At 40.9% G+C, this 27252-nt stretch overlaps 1 protein-coding gene across 1 annotated transcript in view; it reads right to left on the bottom strand.

Annotated features, from left to right (window-relative positions):
- myo15aa (myosin XVAa) overlaps positions 1-27252 on the bottom strand; it is a 215240-nt gene that overhangs the window by 159073 nt on the left and 28915 nt on the right. The window contains exons 13-26 of the mRNA XM_063059557.1: positions 26733-26828; positions 24023-24154; positions 22304-22429; positions 21197-21274; positions 19405-19541; positions 18852-18897; positions 15272-15396; positions 13218-13335; positions 10973-11148; positions 5900-5984; positions 4960-4992; positions 4172-4253; positions 2225-2355; positions 2041-2136 (exon numbers count right to left, since the gene is read on the bottom strand). Coding sequence (XP_062915627.1) covers positions 2041-2136; positions 2225-2355; positions 4172-4253; positions 4960-4992; positions 5900-5984; positions 10973-11148; positions 13218-13335; positions 15272-15396; positions 18852-18897; positions 19405-19541; positions 21197-21274; positions 22304-22429; positions 24023-24154; positions 26733-26828 — 1461 coding nt within the window. The remainder of the gene's footprint in view (positions 1-2040; positions 2137-2224; positions 2356-4171; positions 4254-4959; positions 4993-5899; positions 5985-10972; positions 11149-13217; positions 13336-15271; positions 15397-18851; positions 18898-19404; positions 19542-21196; positions 21275-22303; positions 22430-24022; positions 24155-26732; positions 26829-27252) is intronic.

The raw sequence follows: 27252 nt of genomic DNA on the forward strand, positions 1-27252 counted from the left end.
CTTGTCTACTCTTGGCCACCTCCAAATGCAAACTAAAACAGCACCTCATATTGTGCCAGGGTAGTCTACGACCCAAGAATGCGAATACTGAATTCTCCTATTTCAGGTAACCTGTTTATTGACTACAGCTCTGCCTTCAATATTATAATTCTAAGCAAACTCATTGTTGAACACTGGACCTTGTGAGTCAATGCCTCCCTCTGCACTTGGATCTTTGACTCCCTGACCAGCAGATCACAACACCTCTGACACAGTTATTCCCGACACTGGTGCTCCACAAGGTTGCGTTCTCAGCCCCGTACTCCACCCCCGTGCATTCGTGAGTGCGTGGCCAGGTTCTTAACTGACATTGACACCCAGCTGTACAGAATAGACACATATAAATATATTAGAGCAATTCCTCGAAAGCAAACAAAGCTGCTGAGTGACTACATCCAGGGTAATCAACACCTTATGACATGCTTCCAAAATAACAAATTCCCAAATCGAGAAAGGTAAGTTTGATCCTTGATTACAAAACCAGCAAAGATGAACGATCTTGTAGTGATTAAAAACAAATAACGAAACTAAATTAGCGGTATAACGGTCTAATTTGCGGTCTAATAGTGATATTAGTAATGCTAATTAGCATAATTAGCAGTCAACAAAATAATCATTCCCCGTGGCTCACTCCCTCTCCACTAGGCTAAACTAAACTATGACAAAGTGTGAATATGTAACCATACTCATGCCAAGCCCCAACCACGTGACAGGTTACCATAATAAACGCATCACAGAATACAATACAGGCAGAAAGTAGATACCTGGACCCTACACATTCCAAAAGTTGAGTTCATTCACTACTCCTACTTTACATTCTCACATCCACAGAAGTGAATGTATGGAGACAATTAGTACACAATCAGACCAGTGTAAACACACAAAGGTATGCAAGCACTTTTAACAGATTTCTTGTTTCCACCTGGCATTCACACACACCTGCCCACACATAAGCAGACACACCTATGCAAACATGTGTAGTTGCATACAGGAAACAGATTGTGTTGATCATTCATAGAATAAGAACAAAGCTTCTCAGTGGTCCAGGAGCAATGGCCAATGAAAGCACGAAGGTCTGGAAATCCTAGTGCACTCAAATGTGCCAGACATCGCACTGAAAGCACACCAGATGCCAATCCTGGTCTTTTACTTTTCACCTTTAATTGCTACCGTTTCACATGTTTATACTCCGTTTCGTTTTATTTTAATGGTGCCAGTGACATTTTACACTTTTACATAAAACATGCACCTGGCACTTTATGTCAACCTGTCAGCCTTCAGGCTATGCCACCCAGGGACTTGTGCTGGTTTTATTCTGTGACTGTGTGTACGGGATTGTATCTGTATGTTCTGACTGTGACTTGTATATACAGTGTTTTACACCTTGACCCCAGAGGAACAACGTTTCATATAGCTGTATACATGAGCATAGTTGATTGACAATAAACTTGAATGAGAGCAGGATTTCCTTTACGGTCCAGGATTACAGGCCACTCTCCTGTTGCTGCAAGTCTAGAATTCCATTGGAGACTCGGATGGATTGTAGCATTGGTCGGCAGGAAGATTGGATGGCTCTTCCTTGCCAGTAGGATGGGCCAGGTTGTCAGAAGGTTTGGGTTTTTACCTTGTTCTATAAAGACCATAAAACCATAAGATATAGGAGCAGAAGGCAGCCATTTGGCCCTTTGAGTCTGCTCCACCATTCAATCATGGGCTGATCCAATTTTTCCAGTCATCCCCACTCCCCTGCCTTCTCCCCATGCCCTTTGAACTGTTCTACCTGAAAGCACAATGTAATAATTTGATCGGTATGAACAGTATACCAGACAAGCTTTTTTATTATATTTTGTTATGCGACTATAATAAACCAATACCAACACTGATATCAAAAACTGCTTCAGAGAGCAGTAGGTGGAGATCTGGAATGAGCAATTGTACTAATTGGTCACATTCTATGCATTGGTATAAAGGACACAAATAGTTCTGCTCTTTGGACCTTACCAGCTTGAAGACTGTGACAGCTTCTTGCCTTAAGTCCTCTTTGGTTTGGGTTAGTGCTTCTTCCAGTGGAGTAGTCAACATTCCAAATAGTTGGTTCTAGACAAAAGAAGGTGCCAGTGAGGGAATAGGAAGAACAGTTTGTTCGGTAATCTGTACCCTGCAAAATGTTCCACACTTCACCTACCCTGAAGTGGGTCCGTACAAATCTGGAGAAAGGATAATTGTTGATATCAAGAGGCATTTTTAACTGTAGCCCCAAATGCACCTTAGGAATTTCAGTCTGTAGAATACAATCTGAGTGGATTTCTTTATTTACTGCAAAACAAATCATCAAAGCATGAACAGCTTTCTCTTGGATTAGATTTCCCAATTATAAATGTTTGAGAGAGAAAATGAAGACCACTGATTATTAGACTGTCCGTTGTCATTAGGGTGACTTCCAGATGGGGATTGAGGGTATCATTCTATTTGGAAAGATTGAAAGGAATTGGAAAAGGATCTAGTGCTTTCCTGGTGTATATGATGAACAAACTCCCCTCAGGCTTCCAGCTGGGTACGGGTATTGATTATAACCGACACTTCGATGACAAACTCTGCCAGCTACTTCAGGGATGATGCCTCGGTAAGTCTAGTCTGGTGGTATTTATACCCCTGTATTCCATCCATCCTGATTGGTTAGTCCTCAACCAATCAGGTTTCTGCTCTCCCACCTTGCCTACAATTTATTTCTGTAGAACACTGCATTTGCAATGGTCATACAATTGACTTCAATGGCACAAGATTACTGTGCTATGTCAATGGATCTTGGGACCACCTGGTAAAGAAAACCATTGAAATAAGACTAGAGAAAAAGAATTTTAACAAAGACGAAGATCTCGCCCTAAGTAAGAACTGGAATTCAATTTGAAACAAGGTGGGAGAACAGAAACCAGATTGGATGAGCACTAACCAATCAGGAGGGAGGGACTATGTGGGTATAAACACCACCAGACTAGACTTGCCCAGGCATCATCCCTGAAGAAGATGACAGTTTGCCATCGAAATGGTTATAAACGATATTTGTACCTGGCTGGAAGCCCGAGAAGAGTTTATTTGTCGATGAATGGAATTGTAAGTCTAAAGCTCAGCACGTGTGGAAACTCAGTGTGGAGCAACAACCAGGGATGGGGGAAGCTTCAGGGAACTGAAGAGTTGACTGATAAGTAGAAAGGTTGAGCAGAACAACTGACAGAGGAGTTGGAGCAAAAGTCAGCTGTCAGGTTCCTTCAGGTTGTTATAGCCAGAGGTGGTCATGGGGACAAGCTTCCACTACCTATTAAATGTTCCCAGTGGTATGGATCTCAGATAGCCTCCGACAACCAACTCCTGCTCCTGGCCTTCATGCATGGCTTAGCTACTAAACTGATGGAACCGTTTCCATTAACAGCATAAGGGGAAAAGGCAGGTTACTGACGCATTAATGCCAGTCGCTTCAAGCAGATGTGGCTCGTCAGCCATGGCAGCTTATCTAGAAGGAAAACTCTGATCTCAAACCTCTGCAGCCTTGTGGCCATACCCACTTATGGGAAAGGCTTCGGGAGTAAACCTGAGGGAAAAATCCAGAGCTGGAGTCCCTAAGGCAGTCTTACATTGAGTTCAATGCTGATTGGCACCTCCTGTGACGCTGCTTGTGCCAATCTGTATTGGTCCCTACCATTCCTTTGGGTTCATCTGATGCTTGGAGAGGGGAGACTTGCCACATGGGTAACAGCTTGCTCTCCATATTATACTGCCCTGGCTTGCATACCTAGGCAGCTAGGAAAACAAACTCCCTGGTTGACCCTGACCAACAGAGGCCTCAGGGTTCAGTGGGGGATGAGGGAAATCTGTAGTAGGGAGATTGGGGGTAGTCAGGTTAAGGGATGGCTGCCAGAAATTGTGGGAAGAAATTTAATGGCATAATTTCCAGTTACACACCTTCTGAATACAGTATCTGCAATCTTTTTGCTACAGTCGACATATCAAACTTGTTTACTGTGTAATACTTCCATTAGAGAGGCAGAGTGACAGAGAGAGAGCAAGTGAGCAAGTGTGAAACAGAGGAAACAACAGAGGCTGAAAAATTCAGTGAGTGATCAGCTGAAAAGGTTACCTGCTGCAGCTTGGAGTAAGCTCGCCAATTCGGCAGGAATGTCCAGATGAGCAACGTTCACCACTTCTCTCATTGTTTGTTCCTGAGTTTTAATGTAATTATTTTGCTATTAAATTCTCTTCTGGGTAATAATGGCAGTTTCAATATGGAAATAACAACTATTTATAGTGAGCTGAGCATTTCAGGATGTGGCATATAAGATGAGCTTTAAGTACTGAGAGGAAATGGTGACTTTGGCCCTTTGATTTCCAAAAGCTGAAATTTGCACAAACATAATGAGCTATAACTTTTTTTTTGTCTGGTAATTGCAATACTTTCAGAGAAGTTCATGGTTCTTTTGGTAAGATGATGATCCTAAGCATGCTTTAGTAGTGTTATTACAGGATAAGAATCACGATGAGGATAAGGAGAGCAAGCAGATGCACACCGTGGATACTGCCAAGCGTATCAGGTAAACACGCACTAAATTTATTGGCTGTCACAGCAAGGGTGGCACGATATGCTGCGGTTAGCACAACACCATTACAATGCGGGAGACCCAGGTTCAATTCCACCACTCTCTGTTAGGAGCTTGTACATTCTCCCCATGATTCCTCCCACATTCTAAGGACATGTGGGTTTAAGGTTAATTGGTCACATGGGTGCAATTGGGTGGCGCGGGCCCATTGGGCTGGAGGGGCCTGTTACCAGACTGAATCTTTAAACAAATGTCTAAAACTTTGGATTATATCCTAGTGAGAGGATGAAAGGAGTGCAAACCAAGGATGATATGGAAAGAAATTTGTTACCATCTCAATCCTCTCCCGTTTTTGTTCTCGGACCTACAAAATAAAGAAAAATATGTTTCTAGGAAGGCAGTATAGCTCGTGTTTCAGAAACGTTTCATAACCACAAAATTGATTTCCGTGCAATTTATCTGACCTCAGTCACCATCACACCAGGCAATCTATTCAAATGCTGGAGAAAGGAATCTGCATTTACTTGCTCAGGTTTCAACACCCATACAGTGTTTTGGAGTGTACAGTTGGTGGGCAGCCCAAGATAGTGGGGAGACACTTCTGATGAAAGGTATTCTAGCTGAAGTGTTAGCTCTTTTCCCACAGACGCAGCCTGACCTGCTGAGTATTTTCAACATTTTCCATTTTGATAAAAGCCAGAGTTGGCAACCTTGTACACAACAAATTGAACCAAGAATAAAATGAATCTGTGGCTTGTCCTCACAAAGTTGGCCAGGCTCCATCAGATAGTGACTTGTAATTGTCCATATCTATCTGAACCATAAGTGGACAAATATCAACCCCAGTGAACATGGATCTATGTGGAGTAGATCAACCTGATGGATGGAGACCAAGTAAACCAAGCAGATGCACACCAAGTGGATATACGTTTGTAGATCAAGTATATCCGCTAAATATGGACTAAATATATTGGGTGTACTTTGGCCTAGTAGATAAAGCATTCATTGGCAGATTAGATAGAAAGCAAATGGATGCAATGAAATAGATCAGGTGCACTTTGTTCAGCTAGACAAAGTGAAAATGGATCAGATAGGCCAGGGGAATTAAACCAGATAGAATAGGTAAATTTCAACTAAGTAAATTAGACTGACACAGACAAAATGGACCATGTATACAGAACCAGGTGGACAACAGATGGTAGACAATGTGGGTTTGGACACAGCATCTATGACACTGCAAAGTGAAATAACTACTCGGTGTTCAAACTCACCCTGAGGAATCTCCTGCGATTTGTAAACATGAGAACAATGGATCGGACTTTGACGACGTTTTCCTTTAACTTCTGGAATATTTTCCTTAAAGAGAAAAAAAGATAGGAAAGTTGATTTTCTCTTATCAGTCTCACAATGGGTTGGACATAACTTCAAAAAGTAATACACTGTTTAGGAAGTCCTATAGTCTTCGGGAAATTGTACTTAATACTCACAAAACCTACACTGACACCTATGCAGATGACCTCCTGTGCTCTCCTCTCTATAGTGTAACTATGCTGTGGGCAGGATGTTTAAATTGGCTAAATACAGGGGCTGCTGTTGAGTGTTAAATACTTCTGGCCCAAAAGACCAAGGATACCGTTTTTAAAAACATATAATACCATTGTATATTCTTTGTCCTCGAAAATATTGTTGTCTCAAGGAACAAGTCCATTCCCTTGATGTTAGACTTGCAACGTTGCAGTCTCCCTTACTGAAATATTGGGACAAGAAGTGATCTTGGGAAGGCTTAAGTATGTAAGTTTCCAAGGATTGTTGTACTGACACGTGTCCATTTTGTACTGCCACTGGCCATCCTCTTGCAAACTGTTCAGCATGGAGCATCAAACTTGAAGGTGTCAACGGTCATTGTGCATTCACTGAATTGTACTATTAGGCCATTACACAAATATAAGGTCACACAAAATAGGGTTCTGAAGCAGCCATAGTTCTTTGTTGATGCTGTACCATTTAATAAGATCCTGGCTGATCTAATTGTGATGGGTATTTAATATTTCAGTTATATTTCATTTATATTTGAGTAATATTGTAAATATGTTGTTTGATTAAGCATTTTGTTTATTTATATAATTCATTATGGGTTTTATATATAGAACTACGTGAATGGCATATGTCATTATGTCTCCATGTCATATGTACGTGCTCCAGTAAAGTAAAACTAAGAATGCCACATCTCCGGGCTCCCGTGTTCTGGAGTTGCAAAACATAACAATGGTGAAGAGGTAGTTTTAAAGCGAAGCCGAGATGACAACCTACTTATTGAAGTGCAGCATGATTTTTTTTCTTCACAAGGGGAGAGAGAGAGAGAGAGAGAGAAACTTGAGTTGGAAAAAAAAGCACAGCAGGTGTTTCTTCAGCAAGGGAGAGAGATGGTCAAGTTAAAAAAAGCAGAAAACATTACAAAATTTGCAGGTTCATTAACAGTGTGATAATAATAAGTTGAAAAAAAGCAGAAATAGCTGGTTGCATTGGAATGATAGTCACGTTCAATTGCACAACAGATAACTGAGTGATGTATACTGAATGAATTGAGCAGTATTTTGAAGCAATTGAAATAACCAATGAAAAGCCAGTGCCAGTTTTGCTGAGTATAATTGGTGGAAAAGTATACAGTTTGCTTAGAAGCTTGACTGCTCCAACCAAACCAACCGAAATCAGCTTTGCTGATATCATGAATGTAACACAGGAGCATTTAGTACTGAAACCATTATTGATTGCAGAATGCTTTAGGTTTCATAAATGGAATCAAAAGAAAGGGGAGTCCAGTTCAGTTTGTGTGGCTGAATTGAAGAAATTGTCTGAGCATTGTCAGTTCAGTGATGGGCTTAAAGATGCACTGAGACTTGCAAAAAAGAAAGCATTCAAAATGGCTCTTAACTGAAGCACAACTCACATTTCAAAGAGCAGTTGAAATCACTATATTAATGGAAACAGCAGTCCAAGACACAATTGAGTTGCAGCCAGGAATGAAAGTGAGTGTGAACAGATTTGCAACATCTAAACAGAAACCTGCCTGGCCAGACAAGTTGTGTTACCATTGCGGCAGGGGCTCACATACACCAGACCAATGCAGATTTAAAAGCAAAACTTGCAGAAAATGCAACAAAGTAGGACACATAAAAAGAGCATACCGGGCAGACAAAAATAAATAGACTGCACAGGGAAGAGAAAAAGATAAAAAAAACAGTCACTGCGGTTTCAAAAGGAGCACTAATCTGCATATTGTTGATGAAAAATCTGATAATGATAGAGTCACGTAGGACTGTGTAGCCTTGAGATTTACAATATGAAAACTAACAAGAGACAAGCAATATGGCTTACACCAGAAGTGAACGGCAAATTAATTAAAAAGGAATTGGACACTGGCTCAGCTGTTTCAGTCATTCCATGAAATGAGTTTGAATGGCATTTCAAAGATACTGAAATGAAGCCTGCAGATATCCAACTAAGGACTTACACTGGAGAAAAGGTAACTCATGTGCGAATGACATTCTTAATAGTGAAATACAACAACCAACAAGCTACATTGAGTTTGTATGTGGTAAAAACAGGAGGCTATCATTGTGGGGCTGTGATTGGCTGAGACAACTACAACTTGATTGGAGATCCATTCTAACATTTTCATGCCACATCCCCTGCAACAGAGTTAGGTGAAAGTGAATTAAGAAAGGTATAGATAATGCCACAGCAGTGTTCAAGGATGGCATTGGAAAACTCAAACATATCAAGGATAGAATAGTGTTAAATGAAAATGCCACAACCAAGTTTTACAAAATCCATCCTGTTCCATATACGACCTGCGATAAAGTGGCCAGTGAGCTAGATCACATGGAGTTTGAAAGAATTCTTTCCAAGGTAGAATGGAGCCCATTTGCGACATCAGTGGTCCTAGTAGCCAAGAAGGATGGGTCTGTAAGGATCTGTAGGAATTTTAAGGTCACCATCTACCCAGTACTGAAAGTAGATCAATACCCTCTGCAAAGAATAAAGGATAACTTTGCAAACCTTTCTGGAGGGAAAAACTTCAGCAAAATGGATTTAACTGAGGCCTATCTGCAGATGGAGATGGAAGAAGAGTCCAAAGTGTTTCTTATCATAAACACTCTTGAAGGGCGTTATTGCCATAGTAGATTTACTTTCGGAGTAGCATCTGCTCCTACACTCTGGCAGAAAGCTAAGGACCGGGTACTGCAACACTGCCTGGGCACTCACTGTTACCTGGATGATATCATTGTTACCAGTGATGATGACAAGGAACGTCTCCAAATTATCAAGACAGTGTTAAAAACGCTTGAAGATTACGGGCTCAGAACACAATTTGGCAAGTGTGAATTCTTTAAACCAAGCATCACTTACTATGGTCACACTATTGATACATAAGGATTATGCAAGTGTGCTGAGAAAATTCAAGCAGTGGTAGATGCCCCAAGGCCAAAGGACATGTCACAGTTGTGGTCCTTTTTAGATTTTGTCAATTACTATAACAGGTTCCTGCTAATCCTGGCCACTGTGCTCCACCCCCTGAATGTATTACTATAGAGTAGAAAGAAATGGCAATGGACAAAGCAGTGTGAGGTGGCTTTCCAAAAGATGAAGGAAACGGTGATGTCAGACTCTGTACTCACACATTATGATCCACAATATCCTGTGAGCTCGCCTGTGATGCCTCACCTTATGGTATAGGGGCAGTCATGTTACATGGCTTGAGTGATGGAAATGAACGTCTGATATCCTATACATCATGTTCCCTTACTGCTTCAGAGAAAAATTATGCACAGATTGACAAAGAGGCATTAAGTCTGGTTTGGGGTGTAAAACATTTCAACCGGTATTTGTATGGGAGAGATTTTACTCTCATTACTGACTGTCAGCCACTGGAGTTCTTCTTCAATCCACAGAATAGTGTTCCATCAGTGTTCCATGGGCTCTGCTTCTTGGAGAACACAGCTAAAGTATCAAATTCAAGAGGACAGCTCATCATGGAAATGTTGATGGATTGTCCCATTTATCCTTGGAAAAGAAAATACCTGAAAAGTTGACAAAAGGGGACATTCCTCGACGTATTCTCCTTAATGCAAATTGGAAGCCCCATTATGGCAGGGGTGATCCAAAGAGAAACCAGAAAAGACTCCCACTGTCTCAGGTCTACATGGTAACCCAAAATGGCTGGAACATGCAGCAGAAGTATCAGTTCCCTCATTTTTACCAGCTTGCCATGCACTGTTTGGGCTGCCAACACATCCAGAAGATGCCAAGAGCAGCACTTCTCTATCCCTGGGAATGCCTTGCATTGCCCTGGTAGAGAATTCACGTAGAGTTTGCCAGATCATTCAATGGCACAAAATTTCTTGGTAGTAGTGGATGCAGCTACAAAGTGGCCAGAGGTGTTCCCAATAGCCTCCACTACAGCCTCGCACACTGTTGATGTGTTGAGATGCCTCTTCGCAAGGACTGGTGCTCCAGAACACAATGGACCACAGTTTGTGGCAGAGCAGTTTCTGTCATTCCTGAACATTAATGGAATAAGACACATTACATCTGCACTATATCACCCACACATGCCTTGGTGGAATGGTTTGTGCAGAGTCCAAAGAACACACTGTGAACAATGTCAGCAGAACTCACTACACTGACACTGAATCAGAAGCTCACCAGTTTCCTCCTTGCATATCGCAATGCAGCACACTCCACAACCAATAACTCACCAGCCATGCTGTTCCTGAGTCGTCTGTTGCATTCACACTTGGATCTCCTCAAACCCAGCTGAGACAAATTAAGGGCTCCTCAAACAAAGAGGTTCAACATTTCTCTACAGAGGTGATCAAAAGTGGGCACTTGGGAAGATTAGGGACAGAACTGGACCACTCTCTTACACCATGGAGATTGCATCTGATGTCATCTGGTGACGACATGTCAATCAGTTGAGAAGTATACAATAGTATACATTAAGCTGACTAGAGAGCAATATTTGAGCTGAGATGGTTTCTATATTGAGCTGGAGTTTATAGGTAAGCAGGAAGAAGTGTTGTTGGATTAATCGTTCTTAATGTATTTACATAATTCATTATGGGTTATATGTAAAACTACGTGAATGGCATACGTCATTATGTCTCCATGTCATATGTATGCGCTCATAAGTACACACACATTTCCTGGCTCCCGTGTTGTTCTTCCAATTAGTTTTGGAATTACAAAACACTCCACTCATGCTTTTTCTTTCAAATTCTTTATGATTCTCTGTTCTAACACAGATTAATCTCTCCATTTTGGATACAGGATTTCTCTCTTACCTGGTAATGTAACCTCTGGCTGAAGCCTGCAGCAGTATGATTGTTCTCCGGAGCTCTGTATAACGTTTCCTGGCAAAGAAACCGCGGGCATAGCGTTGCAGAGTTAGAGAAGCAATAAGCATGAGGCCGTCCCGTTTACTGTCTAGAGTGTGGTACAAGTTCTCCTTCATAAAAATCTGAAACAAATCCAGATGGCAGTTTGTCACTCTTGTATTGATAAATGTACGGTTTTATTACATTTTATTTTACTTCACCACCCTTTCCTGTTTAAATGTTAACATAAGTTTTATATGGTAGCATTTACAAACACCTAAATGTTTACCAGCTTTTGGATTAGGTCAAAATTATTATTTCCTTGATCTTCAGGATCACAAAAGAAGAATGGTCACTAGGTTAGGTGAAAAATATTTATCATTCCCAATGATGTCATCTCAACAGCATCAAAATGTTTATTGAATTTGTACCCAGCAATAGTCAGTGCCTCTGAAACTACATGTGAGCAAGACTCTATATGTGGAACGAAACTCCACTGAGAAATGTGTGCTTCGAATACCTATGCAGTTTATTTAAATAAATGCACTACATTGGTGTGGTATTGGTATCCACCAGTACAGCCCAGTTCACAATCATGATCGAGAAGTGCACGTTCGTCTCCCCTTTGGCTGCAGGACAAACAATTGATAGTAGAACAGCACCATGGGCCTGTGGAATGATCACATGCTCGTTGATGGGAAGACTCTATCTCTGGCGACTGATCAGTAAGGTGCCGGGTGTTATGGAATGTTCCGGTCCACCGTGCTCAGTGAGTCTCCAGTTAGATGGATACTCTCACCACGGATCATCCGTTGGTTTTGCTGACAGTTATTTGGATGAGAAACACAAAAGTCAGCCTCCATAGGAAAGGACAACACAGGTACGTGTTACAAACACAAGGAAGTCTGCAGATGCAAAACACACACACACACACACACACACACAAAATGCTGGAGGAACTCAGCAGGCCAGGCTGCATCTATGGAAAAGAGTAACCAGTTGACGTTCTGGGTACATGTTGACACATTTATCATGTCTGGAAGGCCGGAAAGACTTGGAAATAGTAGGGAACACACTACCTTTGTACTTCTCCAACCTTCCGCAAAACCATTAATGGAGCCAAGAGCCCACCTTTGGCACGGGGTGGGGGGGGGTGAATTTGTCCAATGTAGTAGATTTAACCTCCATGGAAGCACAAATAAAGCCTATCCAAAATCTATATATGTCTCAATGAAAGCTAAGTACTTGGTGCTAGTCAGCTACAGACAGCTACTATCAAATGTTTGTAATCAAATAGTGGCATGGGTTTGGAGACACAGGGAGCAGTGGTAGATTTCTAGCATTCTGTAAGGCAGCCAGTGCCTAACCCTATTAGAATGGAAGAAGTTGCATAATATATAAAAGTACATACTACCATAATCTTTTCTATTGTCTTAGGATTTTTATACATCTGTATCCATGAACTAAATTCCAGTGACAATCTCTCTGTGGAACTGTATCCCAAGTAAGAAATATTAATTTTTGGGAATTATACTTTTATATCATACTTCCTTGTATATTTTTTGGACAAAGGACAGAAGGAGTTCTAGGATTTTATTTACATCAAGGGAAGGTTATGTTTTGAAGGTCAATATGTTATGTGTGGACGAAACTGAGTCAGAGTTCTGGGATTTCAGAAGCAGAGTGGAGAGATACAAGGAAAACATGCACTAAATGCTGGAAGAACTCAACAGATCAGGCAGCATCTATGAAAGGAGATCAATAGTATATAGACGCTACCTGACCTGCAGAGTTCCTCCAGCATTTTGTGTGTGTGTGTGTGTGTGTGTGTGTGTGTGTTGCTCAAGAATTCCAGCACCTGCAGAATCTCTTGCGAGGCACAGGGGGAAGTAATTTGTTGTCCAGAGAAGGAAACACTTTGTTTTACCAGGATCCAGCACAGTCCTGATGGACCAATAGCTTCCCCCTGTACTGTAATAATTCATTAATGCTATACTCCGACGACATTCTGTAGAAACACTGCTGTGAAAATCAGTGGCTTCATGAGGAGGGAAAACCGTCTTCAACTGGTTTGGGTCTATGGGGAAAAATCCCTAAGCAATCAATATTTTAAGAAAAATAAAATGAAATGACAGACTTTCTGAAGGAAAGGCAATGTAAAATAATATGTCAGTGCACTTAAGTTTGCTCAGTAGTGAATTTGTGACCTAACCTTGGTAAGTCCGAGACTGTACATTCCCTTGCTGACTGGAACAATTTGTTTCAAAACGGCAACACAGTTTTCACCGTCTGCCTTTATTTGATTTGTTAGTCCCAATAAGATTTTGTACCTGCAAGAACAAAATTGTAATGTTAACAATACTCATTTTTCATAAAGGCTATATGCCAAATTAAAATTCTGTCAACAGAGGATGCTTTAAAATGCAGGCCATTTGGTCTTTGATTGGTTTGGCATCCATTTACATTTCTTCTCTATCATTATAGATTTCTCAATTCTTTTATCCCCAATTCTTATTTAGAATGAAAGACTTGGATTTAAATAACAATCTTGAGCTGCTTCAGGGATGACCTCTCTTCCATATTAAGATCAGAACTGAGGATGTTTAATGATTGGGCAACATTGAATTCTATTCATAACCTCTCAAATAATGAAGTGAACTCCTATTGCCACATAGCAAAAGGAAAACATCATTCAGACAGGTGTGTGTATAATATTTGTGCCAAGCAGTGCCCAGTGAAATAGAACCCAACCACCAAAATTCGCCAGCATTATAAAATATATAGTTTATTAATATATGTAAAGTTTGTATTTGTAGCACGTAATTAACTACTGACTGTGTATATGTTGTATTGTTATTATTGAATGGACTAGAACTGATTTGTCCGCCTGCGAGGAGTGACACAGGTAAGAAATGCTCTGTGCTATCTTGTACATTATTTTGTTTGAGAAATTAATTTATGAATTTAACTTGCAAATGAAAGCAGATACTGAAAAATTTGAGACAAAAACAGAAAATGCTGGAAATACATAGACTGGGCAGCATCTGTCAAAAAGAGAAAAGTTAATTTTTCATATCAGAGATCTTCCTCTTCCAGGAAAACAACTCCGAAGAAGCTGTCAGCTCTCCACTACAATTTCTATCTACTTCTTCTGGCTTGTTTGTCCCGAACTTCTCTTTCTCTTCCAATCCTTTCCCTTCTATTCTGCGTTTGAACACAAGTCATGAGTTCTAACAAATGGTCTCCTACCTGAAACATCAACTCTTTCCACAAGGTGCTGAGTATTTCCAATATTTCTTGTTTTTATTTATATTAATGCAACTTACTGGTTGTCCTGAAGTATTATTATGGGGAGATATCATCCGCCATCTCCAAAACATACTGTAGAAACTCACCAAGTTGATAAGTAGCACCTTCCAAACTGATTTCTAACTACTAGAATCACAAGAGCAGTGGTTGCATGGTAATGCCAAATGCAAGTTTCCTTCTAGTCGTATGCTACCCTGACTCACAACTATATTGCAGTTCACTCAAAATGCTGGAGGAACTCAGCAGGCCAAGCAGCTTCTGTGGAAAAGGATACAGTCGATGTTTCGGGCTGAGACCCTTCATCAGGAGTCCTGCTGAAGGGTCTCGGCCCGAAACATCGACTGTACCCTTTTCCGTAGATGCTGCCTGGCCTGCTGAGTTCCTCCAGCACTTCCTGTGTGTTGCTTGGACCGCCAGCGTCTGCAGATTTTCTCTTGTTTATATTGCAGTTCCTTCATTTTTCCTGGATCTAAATCTTGGATCATCCTATCCCCTAGCATTGTGAGAATATCTTCACCAGATGGATTGGAGCAGATCGAGAGGGTAGCTTTACATTATCTTTACAAGGAAATTAAGGAAGGAAGATCATTATCAATCTACCCCTCCATCTTTAACATGTATTGTAATCCAAGCATGCAATCTAACCAGTGATTGACCTCATATTCTCCCCCGTGCACTTTGGACGGAGATTTTTAATCGGCTATATCATTAAAATTTACATGGCACTAAAAACACCGTACACTCACTTTGTTTAATTATCAAGAAAACATATTAAATCCCATTTATGTGAATTCATATTCACAACACCAAGAGAAGAAATCAGCTGATCTCTGAGGCCTCCCAAGTGCTAACTGTTTTACTGGCACTGGCCTTCATATTATGGAAGTCGAATAGAAACATAAAAATGGACACAATTTAGATACAGAATCTCTAAGTGCAGATGGGCCCAATACAAACCTCTTGATGAAATTATCAAAGGTAATCCTCACAGGATAGCCCTCCTTACGGATCCGGATGGTCTCCAGAATCCCAGAATATCGCAACTGTATGCTTACAACATCAACCACAAAGAGTTCTGGCTCCTGTGGGAAGAAAGGAAGTTTTCCACATCACTTTCTCACTCATCTCTCGTACACATCCAGTCTTAAAAAATGGGCTCCTGACTGGGATGAGACCCTGTGGTGGTCTTCAGCCTGTTGCCCAAGTATTGCTCTTACATGTGTAAGTGCCGCAGGAGAAACCTCTCTTCAGCACCTTCCACACACAGTTAACTTTCAATGAGGATCTTCCCATCTATGAAACCTTCTAATACTCGAAGATTCGAAGTACATGTATTATCAAAGCATGTATGCAGTATACAACCCTGAGCTTTGTCTTCCCACAGACAGCCACGAAACAAAGAACACCGTGGAACCGGTAAAAAAGAAAAACATCAAATCTCCAACGTGCAAAAAAAAAAGAACAAATCATGTAAATGGCAGAAACAAGAGTGGAAAACACAGACTACAAAACATTGAATCAGAAGATATCAAAAAAGTTCAGGCATCTTCAGTCCAATCCAGCCCTGCTATCTGGAGGCCACAGTGCCATTCTACCACCCAGATCAAAATCGCTCAAAACAGCAAAAACTAGGAGTGACAGAAACCAGAAATCAGAAACACATCACTACGTGACCCACAGAGTCCAATCCACAAACTGTATTGATTAAACCTTGCCTAATACCCAGGACTTCGGCAGCATTGAGTGTGAGTGAGTGAGAGAGAGAGAGAGAGAGGAGAGAGAGAGAGAGAGAGAGAGAGAGAGAGGCACCTTCATCTGGGAGAGGGGTGAGACCCGAGACCCCTCACACACAGGTGCACAGCACTGAACACCTTACTACCCCCAGCCTCACTGACCCCAACACTTCTCAATGCCTTACTCGGCAGGATCAGCGAGAAATGGAGTAGATTGCGGAGTCTTCAGACTTCTGGCCTCCAGGCTGCATGCTTTGCTCGAAACCTCGCCAAACTCCATCAGAGACAGCAAAGTGTCGGATCGCCCAATCCGTCAGAAAACACACTGCCAAAGTGTAGATCACAGGCTCCAACACTAGTAGAACCACATTTGAAAGAAAAAGATGGAGTAAACAAAGTGAAAGAAGTAGTTTTGTGAACCATCTGAAGGATGTTGCCCTTGGTCGAGTTGCTCACTGGCGCCATCTACTGAGGCAAACATGGACATTGAACAAAAATGGAATATTCCACAAGATTCCTAGCATCTTTACCAGCTGGTCATTCATTTTAACAATCTTTTTCTGCTATTAGCAATATCTTCATTGTGCTGAATCTTGAGTGACCTGTCTCAATGCTAACATCATCTGTCACAGGATCTCAAACTTGCAGTGGCTTCTGCATTCTTTCTCCCTTCGCATTGCAGATTTTTAAGATGCCCAAAGTTGTATCGAAAAATATAGAGCAGAAATGACTGCGAAAGTAGAGAGCCCAGAGCAATATATCAACGGCACATCACTACCCATCAATAGTGTGTCTACATGAGGCACTTCCTCAAGAAGATAACATCTAACATCAGAGACCCCCACCATATGGGCCATCCCATCTTCTCGTGGCTACCATCAGACAAGAGGAACAGAAGTCTAAAGTCCCACCCTATTAAGATCAAAACCAGCTGCTTCCTTTCAACCATAAACAGACTTGCACAACCCTAATTACGAACTCAGTGCAGCAACCCTATGACCACTTTGTACTATATGGCAGACTTTGCATTTTTTTCTTATTTATGGCCTTTCTTGCATAATATTCGTATTATTTATGCTTAATTGCTGTTTTTCTCGTGAGTGTTGTGCTTTTGATGCTATGTGCCTGTGATGCTGTTGCAAGTAAGTTTCTCATCGGACCTGTGCACTCATGTACAAATGTTGTACTTGTGCAGATGACAATTAACTCAACCTTGACTTTAACCGGACGTTTACTGCCTGTACATATTTACTTGAACCCATGTCTTTTTATCTAGGAGTTTACAGTCACACAAGGTGGAAGCAGGCGATCTGGTCCACCCTGTCCAGGCTGACTCGTGGACATCTGTCCATACTAGTTCCATCTTTCAGCATTTAGTCTTTAGCCTCTATGCACAGGTGATCTACTGTAAGTACTTGGCTTAACACTTCTTGAATGCTGTCAGTGACTTTGCTTCCATCACTTTCTCCTTGGTGTGTTCCAGGTACTCACCACACTCTGAGTGAGAAAGGTTCTCTTCAGATCCCCTCTAAGTCTCTGACTCCATTCACTTAAATCTCCATCCTCCAGTGTTATCATCAATACATTTAGTTACCTCCTTAAAATTTTTAATCAGATGTGATTTACTTTTTACAACACTGTGCTGGCTACCTTATATCAATGCCTGCCTTTCCAATCTTCTGCCAATTTCCAACATACTGTCTAATTCACTAATCTCATAAAATTAGCACTTTTATTCTTTTCATTCATACTGGTGTGGCACAGTGTAAGATTTGATCTCTTGGTTTAGCATTCTCCTAAATGACATTGGCAGAAGTTGACCAAAGAAAAACTCACAGTGAATTAAAATGCCTCAGACCCAACAACTCTACTGTAAAACTGAAATACAGAGGGATGCTGAAAGCACTCAGAAAGTCAGGCAGCATTTCTGGAGAGCTTACAGAAAGTAATTTGCCTGATATAATCTCCCAGATTTCCTTTCGACTCTTGCTGTCTGATCTGCTAAGTAACTCCAGCCTCGTTTATTTTTAATTCCAAACAACAGAGAATCTGCAGATGCTGGAAATCCAAACCCCAGTCAGCGTTTCAGGCTGAGACTCACCTAGGGTTGCCAACTTTCTCACTCCCAAATAAGGGACAAAAGTAGCAGTCAAATACGGGACAGTTGTGTTTACCCCGAGAAAGACTACCATGATCACGAAGCCTTGCGCAGGCACCTGTGTGCGCATGCGTGTATGTGCCGATTTTCTTCTACAAATCAGTTTTGCCTTAATCTTCCCGATTCTGCTTTTACTATATGTTAGTGCTATTTTAGGTTTTATGTGTTATTTGGTATGATTTGGTAGGTTATTTTTTGGGTCTGGGAATGCTCAAAAATTTTTCCCATATAAATTAATGGTAATTGTTTCTTCGCTTTATGCCATTTCGGCTTACGAATGGTTTCATATGGGAAAATATGGGACAAGGGCGGTCCCATATGAGACAAACCAATTTAGCCCAATATACGGGATGTCCCAGCTAATACGGGACAGTTGGCAGCCCTAGACTCATCAGTCTTGATGAAGGGTTTTGGCCCGAAACGTCGACTGTACTCTTTTCCATAGATGCTGCCTGGCCTGCTGAGTACCTCCAGCATTTTGAATGTGTTGCTTTATTTTTAATTCATTACTTTTATTAGTTCAATTAATACAGCCTTAAGGCACAGTGCCGTTTCACCTGCTCCCAAATAGTTCAAAGGTCATTATCTCTATATTAATGCACTCCAGACACAAAGGCCAACTCCCCATCTCCTGTGTTTAACTTACCTTTTTGTTATTTGGCTTGATGCAACGGACAAACAAAGGATTGCAACTGAAAAATTGGAAGCGTTATATTAGTTATTATCAGTTTATCAAATCAGTGATGCACCCTGCAAAAATATTGAAGGTTTCACATTTATAATGTAGCTTAGCTGATCTCAAAATGGTTTAGAACATTTACCAAATGATTGATGTAAATGTATCAACCCCTTGAACACACAGAGGTAATGTCTGTGGTGTTGGGGGGTGGAGAACAGTATGTTCATCTGTTTTGATCTTTGCTTTAAATCTCTTGATCCCAACCTGGGGTCTAGGGACCTCTTGGTTATTGGTATTGGTCCATGGCAGAAAAAGGTTGAAAACTCTTGGTTTACCTTTGGTCAGGACTCAGGATTTTTTTTGGGTTTCTTCAAACACACCAGGGGATACTTACTGTTCACCAGAGCCACAGAAAAGCCAGTAAGTGTTCGGTTAGGGTCTATGGCTGGGTTCAGATTAGATACTGAGGGCTGTTTCTAGAATGGGGAAGGGAAGTACAATTTTAATATCCCAAACTGACCTTTCCATCTTCTCCACTAGTTCCATCAGAGACTGCTGGAATTTGGCTGCCACGGTGGGAGCATACCTTCGGCTGATGGTACTATTCTTAGGTGATGTCATCTTCATGGCTTGCCCCATCGAAAGGCTGGTCAGAATCTAACAAGCAAAGGAAATGCATTCCGTCATTACATAACGTACTGGGTGGGCACAGGAGTACATTCAGCTAGAGACTCATTCCACCAAGATGCAACACTGCGTGTCATAGGAAGCCATTCCTGCTTGTGGCCATCAAACTTTACAACTGGTCCTGGACTTATTTCCATCTGGCATAATTTACATATTATTATTTAATTATTTATGGTTTTACATTGCTATATTTATACTCTATTCTTGGTTGGTGCAACTGTAACGAAACCCAGTTTCCCTCGGGATCAATAAAGTATGTCTATCTATCTATCTAAATTATTACTGTCGTTAAAATTGACAGTCCATAAAGTTTCTGTGGTGGACTAGGATTAGGAGGGAGGAATGGTTTGTGGTGTGGGGGAAGACTAGGATTTGGTTTGAGATAAGGTAACATTTATGCTTAGTGTTTGGTCTGAAAGCACGAGGGAAATTGCTCTTCTTTTGATAGTATTGTCATTTTTATTTCACTACTAACTGCTTAGCTCATGTTTCCCTTTGCCTACCTTCACTTGCCATCTTCCATCTCAGTTAAGGATTTTTTAGAGTTGTTTATGGCACATACCAGATTTTCATACGAATATATATGTATTTGAAAGAACAGTGGTACTTAAGCACAATGATAAAGGTATTTAAGGGTGAAATTTTGGGGTTAGAGGCTAATAGTTAGATATAATGACAATGTTAGGGTTACTTCTTTGATAGGCTGAGGGTGGAGTTAGAAATAGAGCAGTACGACAGGATTGTATTGGGTTTAGGAATTGTGGTTAGTCCATCGACGTCAATGAAGACCTTGACACCATTAGTCACTTTGAGACTGGATGCGGTGTATCCGAAGATGACTGGTCAGGCCAATTCGGGCACAGAATGTCCTGGCACATGTTGGGCAGACATGTGTAGGCACTGCAGTTGTTGTGCTGGTGGCTCTGGACTTGCGCAGCTCGCGCTTGTGTTGTGCTTCAGCAGTATAGGAATATCATTAGGATTAATGTAGGTCAGGGAGTGATGCAGCGTGTTGAGCAGATTCTCTCCAGGAATTATATCAGCTGATCAGTGTTATGGAATATCACAGTCATTTCCGATGAAGCAGACCATTCAGTACTCAGTTTATCTCTTCAGTGTGAACCCAGGTGTATGGAGAATGTATTGACTAGCGGCATCATGGCCTGGTATGGGAACACCAGTGCGTTTGAATGGAAAAACTGATAAAAGGTAGTAGATTAGGCATAGTAAATCACGGGTAAAGGCCTTCCAACCATTAAGCACATCTACACGAAATATTGCCATAGAAAAGCAACATCCATCATCAAAGATCCTCACCAGCCAGGTCTTGCTCTCTTCTCACTGCTGCAATCAGTTAGAAGGTACAAGACTTGCAGCACCAGGTTCAAAAACAGTTACTACCCCTCACCCATCAGGCTCTTGAACAAAGGGATTAATTGGACTCACTTGAGAACCCAGGCTTGTCAGTACATGAAACATCTCCTAAAAGTTAATGCAGGAAACCTCAAACTATTAAACATCTCTGCCATGATTAAGATCAATGAATTTCAGCAATAGCTGCTAAAGGCCAACATAACCAATGGACTGAGTTGAAATTATCAAATAAAGAAAATCTCCCAACTCACCTTTATTTTGCTGTTCACAAACAATTCTATGACATCCTGTCGAACCTGATCATGATTTTTCTCCACAAACTTCTGGACCTGTTAAAAAGGAACAGGAATGAAACAGGGCCCTATTCAAACCTCTTACAAAATAAGGAATCATGAAGTAAGGGATTGCTAATCCAGAAGCTTTTTAAAGTGAAGTGTATATGCTAAGTGGTCCCTATTTTGTTATTTCATCTCTCAACATAAAGATTCTCTCCTTTCCTACTCTTTTCTGATCTGTTTACACCATTCTAGGCCTATTACATTGTATCTCAGAATGGTATGGCATAAACAAAGGTGGCTATTCAGCCCATCATGCCCCATGCTAGCTCTTTGATAGAGGTATCAAAAGTGGCACACATCCAATAATCTTTCAATTCCCTTTTGAAGTTAACTGTTGGATTTGCTTTTGTCACATGCACGCAGTGCATTTGCATTATCATGTGCTGTGTTAAAGATATTTCTTTGTGTTCTCACTTGCACGTTTGCCAGTCACCTTAAATCTTTGCCTTTGGCTCCTGACCACCATCACTCGCTCCACTACACCTCCCCCCACCACCTGGACACTGGAAACATTTTCTCCTTATTTATGCCTTCAAAACCATTCATGATCTTCAATCCTTCTATCAAATCTCTTAATCTTCACTGGTCTGAGGAGCAGCATCTCAGACTTGCCAGTCTTTCCACGTAACTGAAGACATCCATTTCGCAACAATTCCAGCAAATCTTCTCTGATTATCTTTCCTAGAGTGCCCAGAATTGAAAAAAAATGCCTAAAAAAAGTGTTTCATAAAGGTCAGCATAACTTTTGTTTTAGTAAAGTGTGCCTCTGCTGATAAAGCCAAGGTGCCTTTTTAAAGTTTTTCTCCTTGTTCAAAGTTTTGTGTACGTATACTCCCCAACTGCAGCATTCCTTCAGCTGCTTAAGATTGTACCATTTGATTTATACATTCTTTCTCGTTCTTTCTACCAAAATGTAACACTTCACATCTCAACTTCTATATTCAGCAATCTGGTCTCACATTACGTCCACTGACAATGTGACTTAATGATAAAGTGGCACAAATAAAGAAGGATAGTTACCTGGTATGTCACTTTCCCAGCGTAGTGCTTAATGGTGAATTCAGGCAGAGGCATCTTTGGCTTTGAGTACAGAGGATTGTTGTCATGGTGATAGTGACATTTTTGTAGGAAGGTGTGGTCAGTTGCCTAAAATGTAAGAATTTTGTGATCAAACTGCTGGTCACATATATCAAAAAATACATCCTTTACTTGAAAATGGAGTTGACTTAGCTTGAGTTTAGCTAATGTAGATATCTGGTCACCTCACTACAGGAAGGATGTGGATACTATAGAGAGAGTGAAGAGGAGATTTACAAGGATATTGCCTGGATTGGGGAGCATGCCTTATGAGAACAGGTTGAGCGAACTTGGCCTTTTCTCCTTGGAGTGACAGAGGATGAAGTTCATCTGATAGAAATGTATAAGATGACGAGGGGCATTGATTGTGTGGATAGTCAGAGGCTTTTTCCCAGGGCTGAAATGGCTAACACGAGGGGGCATAATTTTAAGGTGCTTAGAATTAGGTACAAGGGGGATGTCAGGGGTAAGTTTTTCACACAGAGAGCGGTGGGTGCGTGGAATGCACTGCTAGTGACGGTGGTGGAGGTGGATAAAATTGGGTCTTTTAAGAGACTCTTAGATAGGTACATGGAACTTAGAAAAATAGAGGGCTATGTGGTAGGGAAATTCTAGGCAGTTTCTAGAGTGGGTTACGTGGTCGGCACAACATTGTGGGCCGAAGGTCCTGAAATGTGCTGTAGAATTCTATGTTCAATCCACTTGTTTCATGACAGGTGTTTCATTGAATTAAAAATGAATATGACCCTGTCTGCTATTATATTACATCCTCTCATGGTTACTTTTTCTGGGGTTCAGTTCCTGAAATAATCACATAGTAGTTCCTCAGGTTATTATCTTAGGGGTACAGTTCCTGAGAGTTTTAGATTATGTAGATTCACTTTGGGATACAACTCTTAAGTGTGTTGCTTCCCACTGGGTACCTCCCCTAAAGATGCTTACTTTCAGTGTGTACATTTCACATTGTTGCAGGGATGCAGTTTTCAGCAGAGTACCCTTCGTGAAGTTGTCGACTCTTCCTATCACAGTATTCCTAGAGTCCCTGACTTCCCCAGAACTTAATACCTGCTGGTGCTATTCCTCACTAAGATACAGTTCTTAAAGTTGGTGACTTTTGCTGTGTAGAAGTTCCTGAGGATGCTGATTTTTAATGGGTACTGTTGCTAAAGTTAGTGACTATCACTGTGCTACAATTCATTAAGGTGTTGATTCTCACGGGAGTGAGAATCCAAAGCTGCTAACTATCACTGGGGTCCTGTTTATGAAGTCATCAACTCTTGTGCAGAACTCATCACTGAACACCTAGACAGAGATTACCAATGGACAATTGACTCAGGATTTTTTTTTTGAACCTAATCTCAGCCTTTGCTCTATATAATTCCCCAGCCATGCTAGCCTTTAAGAATCCTGGCTTCTCCATCCCTGCTAAGATCCAGTAAATCAGGGACTTGCTTTTGGCTTCTACCAGGATTAGAAGAAGCAAGCTTATTAGATCTGACAAGGATCACAGACTTCACACAAAGACCAAGAATGAAAGAAAGGAAGAAAATATGAGACAAAGACAGATACGGAGATAAGAAGCAGAGAGATGTCAGTTTAGCATACTGTCCTTGAGCAAAGTATTGTGTTTTTAACAAGTAGGTTCATAGGAATGACCCTGACCTGTGGGAAAGAGCTTTGATCATCCAATATCCTAAGGATTCCATGTGGCTTCTGAGAAATAAGATCAAGGCAGGGTTGATTGTCACTGAAGGTAATATGTTTCCAGTCAATATGTTCTTTGATATATTCGTCCTGTAAAATGAAAATACACATTCAAATCAACCAATCCAGAAATAATTAACCCCTTCAAGCAAAACTGTAAATGTGAATTATAAATAAAACACTTGTTTTTTCTGTACAATTTTCTTCATCCTGTGATTATAAATGCTAGGGTGATAGGGACAGCTTCTAGGAAAGTCCTGAAGGATTTCAACCCCATGGCCAAGGTTGGTGGTTGTTGCTGTGGCAAAAATCACGAAGGTGCTGATTCTGACTATCACAAAAGGTAGTGATTATTAAAGTCTATTACAGCACAGAGTATATTTGAATCAATTCATTCTGTCTGAAGCAACAAGTGCACCAACAATAACCACAGGTGCTTTGGGGCATCAATAATGTGACTTGGTGATACATTTGAAATGGAATCTTTACCGAAAAGCAATGGTGGCATTGAGCATTTTCAAATGAAAAACAAACCTTGTTTCCACCCTTCAGGACAGCTCTGTATCTGGGACACGTTGTTGCTACGTCAGTGACCATAATTCCCCTCTGCTTATGTGTAGCTTCCTGTAATATTTTTCTTATTTGAATAAAACGGTACTTAAAATCTTGACTCATAATGTGAAATCCATTGAGCCAAATGTTGAACTCGCCTCACAAACAACGGAAATTCTGCAGATGCTGGAAATTTTGGCCCGAAACGCCGACTATACTCTTTTCCATAGATGTTGCCAGGCCTGCTGAGTTCCTCCAGCATTTTGTGTGTTGTTGCTGAACTTTCCTGTTGACTATGTTTATATCAGGTGCAGTTGATGTATTACACTCTGTTTTCTGTATGTCAAAGTGCGATGCCAGAGTGATGCAGATGCAGAATTCCATTTTGAGGAGGCCAGTGGCAAACTCCACTTACACTTTGGTGCTGTAATCGTTTTCATTGAAATGACACACGGCTAGAAAGAATGGCGCATGCACAAGAATCACACGCCATGGAAGCAGTGAAAAGGTCTTATCTTCCAATTCAGCTCCCGTAGTGGTATTGCTCCTGAAATACATTAGGTAAAATGAATTCCCTAAGAATAAAAGATCACATGTGTTTCCTGAATCCCCGAATACCTGAATGAACCATGAGATTCAAGTATTCAGGAACGTCCTCTGCTCTTTACAAGGTTAATTCCAGCCACTCAGGAAATTCATTACGACGCTGCTATTAAAGTCACAATGATGTGCAGACCCTCAGAGCAGTAGCATGGCTGGAGAACGAAGGCTGCTGGCATTTATTCTCCTGTGCCTTTGTGTCCTCCAGCTGCCTCTGACACCTGGATGCTTCTGTCCCCGAAAATGAAATCAGCAGGGTGTCCATCAATGCATCCGCTTCACGGAGGTTTCAAGTACGGTCACTCCCGGGGCATTGAATTACCCATGTAATAAAAATCCAAATTACGCAAATGCCTCCATTAAAATAATTTTTCAGGGGAGTAGTAATGACGATAAAATGTTTGATGGTGTTCATCAATAAGTGGATACAGCACTGTTTGTATTCCATTAGTTTAATTGTAGGTAGTGTTATGATGATAATTCAACAAAAAGAATGACATGAAGTTAACACAGAACAAAATGTTCATGGGATGTGGAAACATCAGCTGATTGACAGTTCTCAGAAACAGAACCCTTACATAACCCAGAGCTACCTCTACTGAAATGGCAGTGGTGTTTATCTGGAAATACGGTAGGTGATGTGAATAAATTTCTGAATGAGGAATACCTTACGTGTACCCTGTAGCAGATGGCAGGAGTGAAGACGTGAAATGCGAATAGCCCTTTAAATGATGCTGTAATGAAGCAAGCAGCCCTGGCTGGGTTCAGTGCTACTTACAGATGTGCTTTGGGCCAATATGACCAAATCTCTACCAACAATGCCCAAAAGTTGGACTGCATGAAGAATGATGGCATTAGAAGCTCATCTGATGGAGAAATCGGATGGGGAAATATGACCAGATGTATATAGTTGAATTTCTAGAATGGCACAATTTGACTTATTATTAATCACATTTCATTCTGCAGATAATTGATTCTCATTTGCTTGGTTCTGTTAAAAAACAGTGTCGCATGACTTAGTTCCAGGCTAGCATATAGCTATGGGTATCCTGGTAACCCTGGTGCAATAGCAGAGTGGGAACCTTTCAGCAGATGAACTGCAGGCATTCAAGGGGGGTGAATCGCCACATCTTCTGCCAGGTCAACAAGGGGTGTATTGAAAATTGTAGCGTTGCCAACAATGTTCACATCTCACAAAGCAAATAATATGAAAACCATTATCGGGCCTCAACGATGGAAATGGACGGGTTAATGAATGATACATCCCTGGGACTGAACAGGGACAGTACACTGGAACAACAGCCTGAAGAAGGACTAGAATAATATATCGACATAGCGTTATGTACACTTACGTGTAATTTCAAAGCCATTGTGGCTGGACCAGCCTTCCCATTGCTGACAAAATGAGATAGAATCCAATAAATTTATGGCCTCCCACTGTCCTTTGAAATGGGGAAGAAGTGTACAGAATTTCTTTTGCTATGTAAAATTAAAACTAAAACATGATATCCTGTACCTGCTCCAATTTGAAGATGATCTTATTGAAAAAGTATTGTAGGTACTCATTAGCATAATTAATGCACAGCTGTTCAAAACTGTTTACAGTCAAATCCTGGAAATAAATTGATACATGGATTAGTTAAATAGAAGTTTGATACATCAGAATAAAGTGTGAGCAGAGTAAACAAGGACTACCGTAATTCAGAGAAAGTTATAAGTTTTATTCACTTCTCTCTAATCTTTGGATTTTATTGCGTCACATTTTCTGCTTTCTGCAGTTCTATATAAGACCAGCAGGGAGTACTATGTTTGAAAAATAGAGAAAGTTTTATGTATGGGGGAGAGAAGAACACTGGCTAAAAGAAAGGACACACTGAATTGGATCAAGTTAGAACAAAGTTTGGACAAAGTCGTTTTCAGTCTGGCTCCAGGAAAATATATTATCAGGCTCCAAATATGTTTATTTTTACTATAAAGAAGTTCAGGATGGGATCGAAATGAGTGTGTGAAAACTTGAGCAAGACCAGACTTTCTTT

Source organism: Mobula hypostoma, chromosome 9 (assembly GCF_963921235.1).
Source record: "Mobula hypostoma chromosome 9, sMobHyp1.1, whole genome shotgun sequence".
NCBI lineage: Eukaryota > Metazoa > Chordata > Chondrichthyes > Myliobatiformes > Myliobatidae > Mobula > Mobula hypostoma.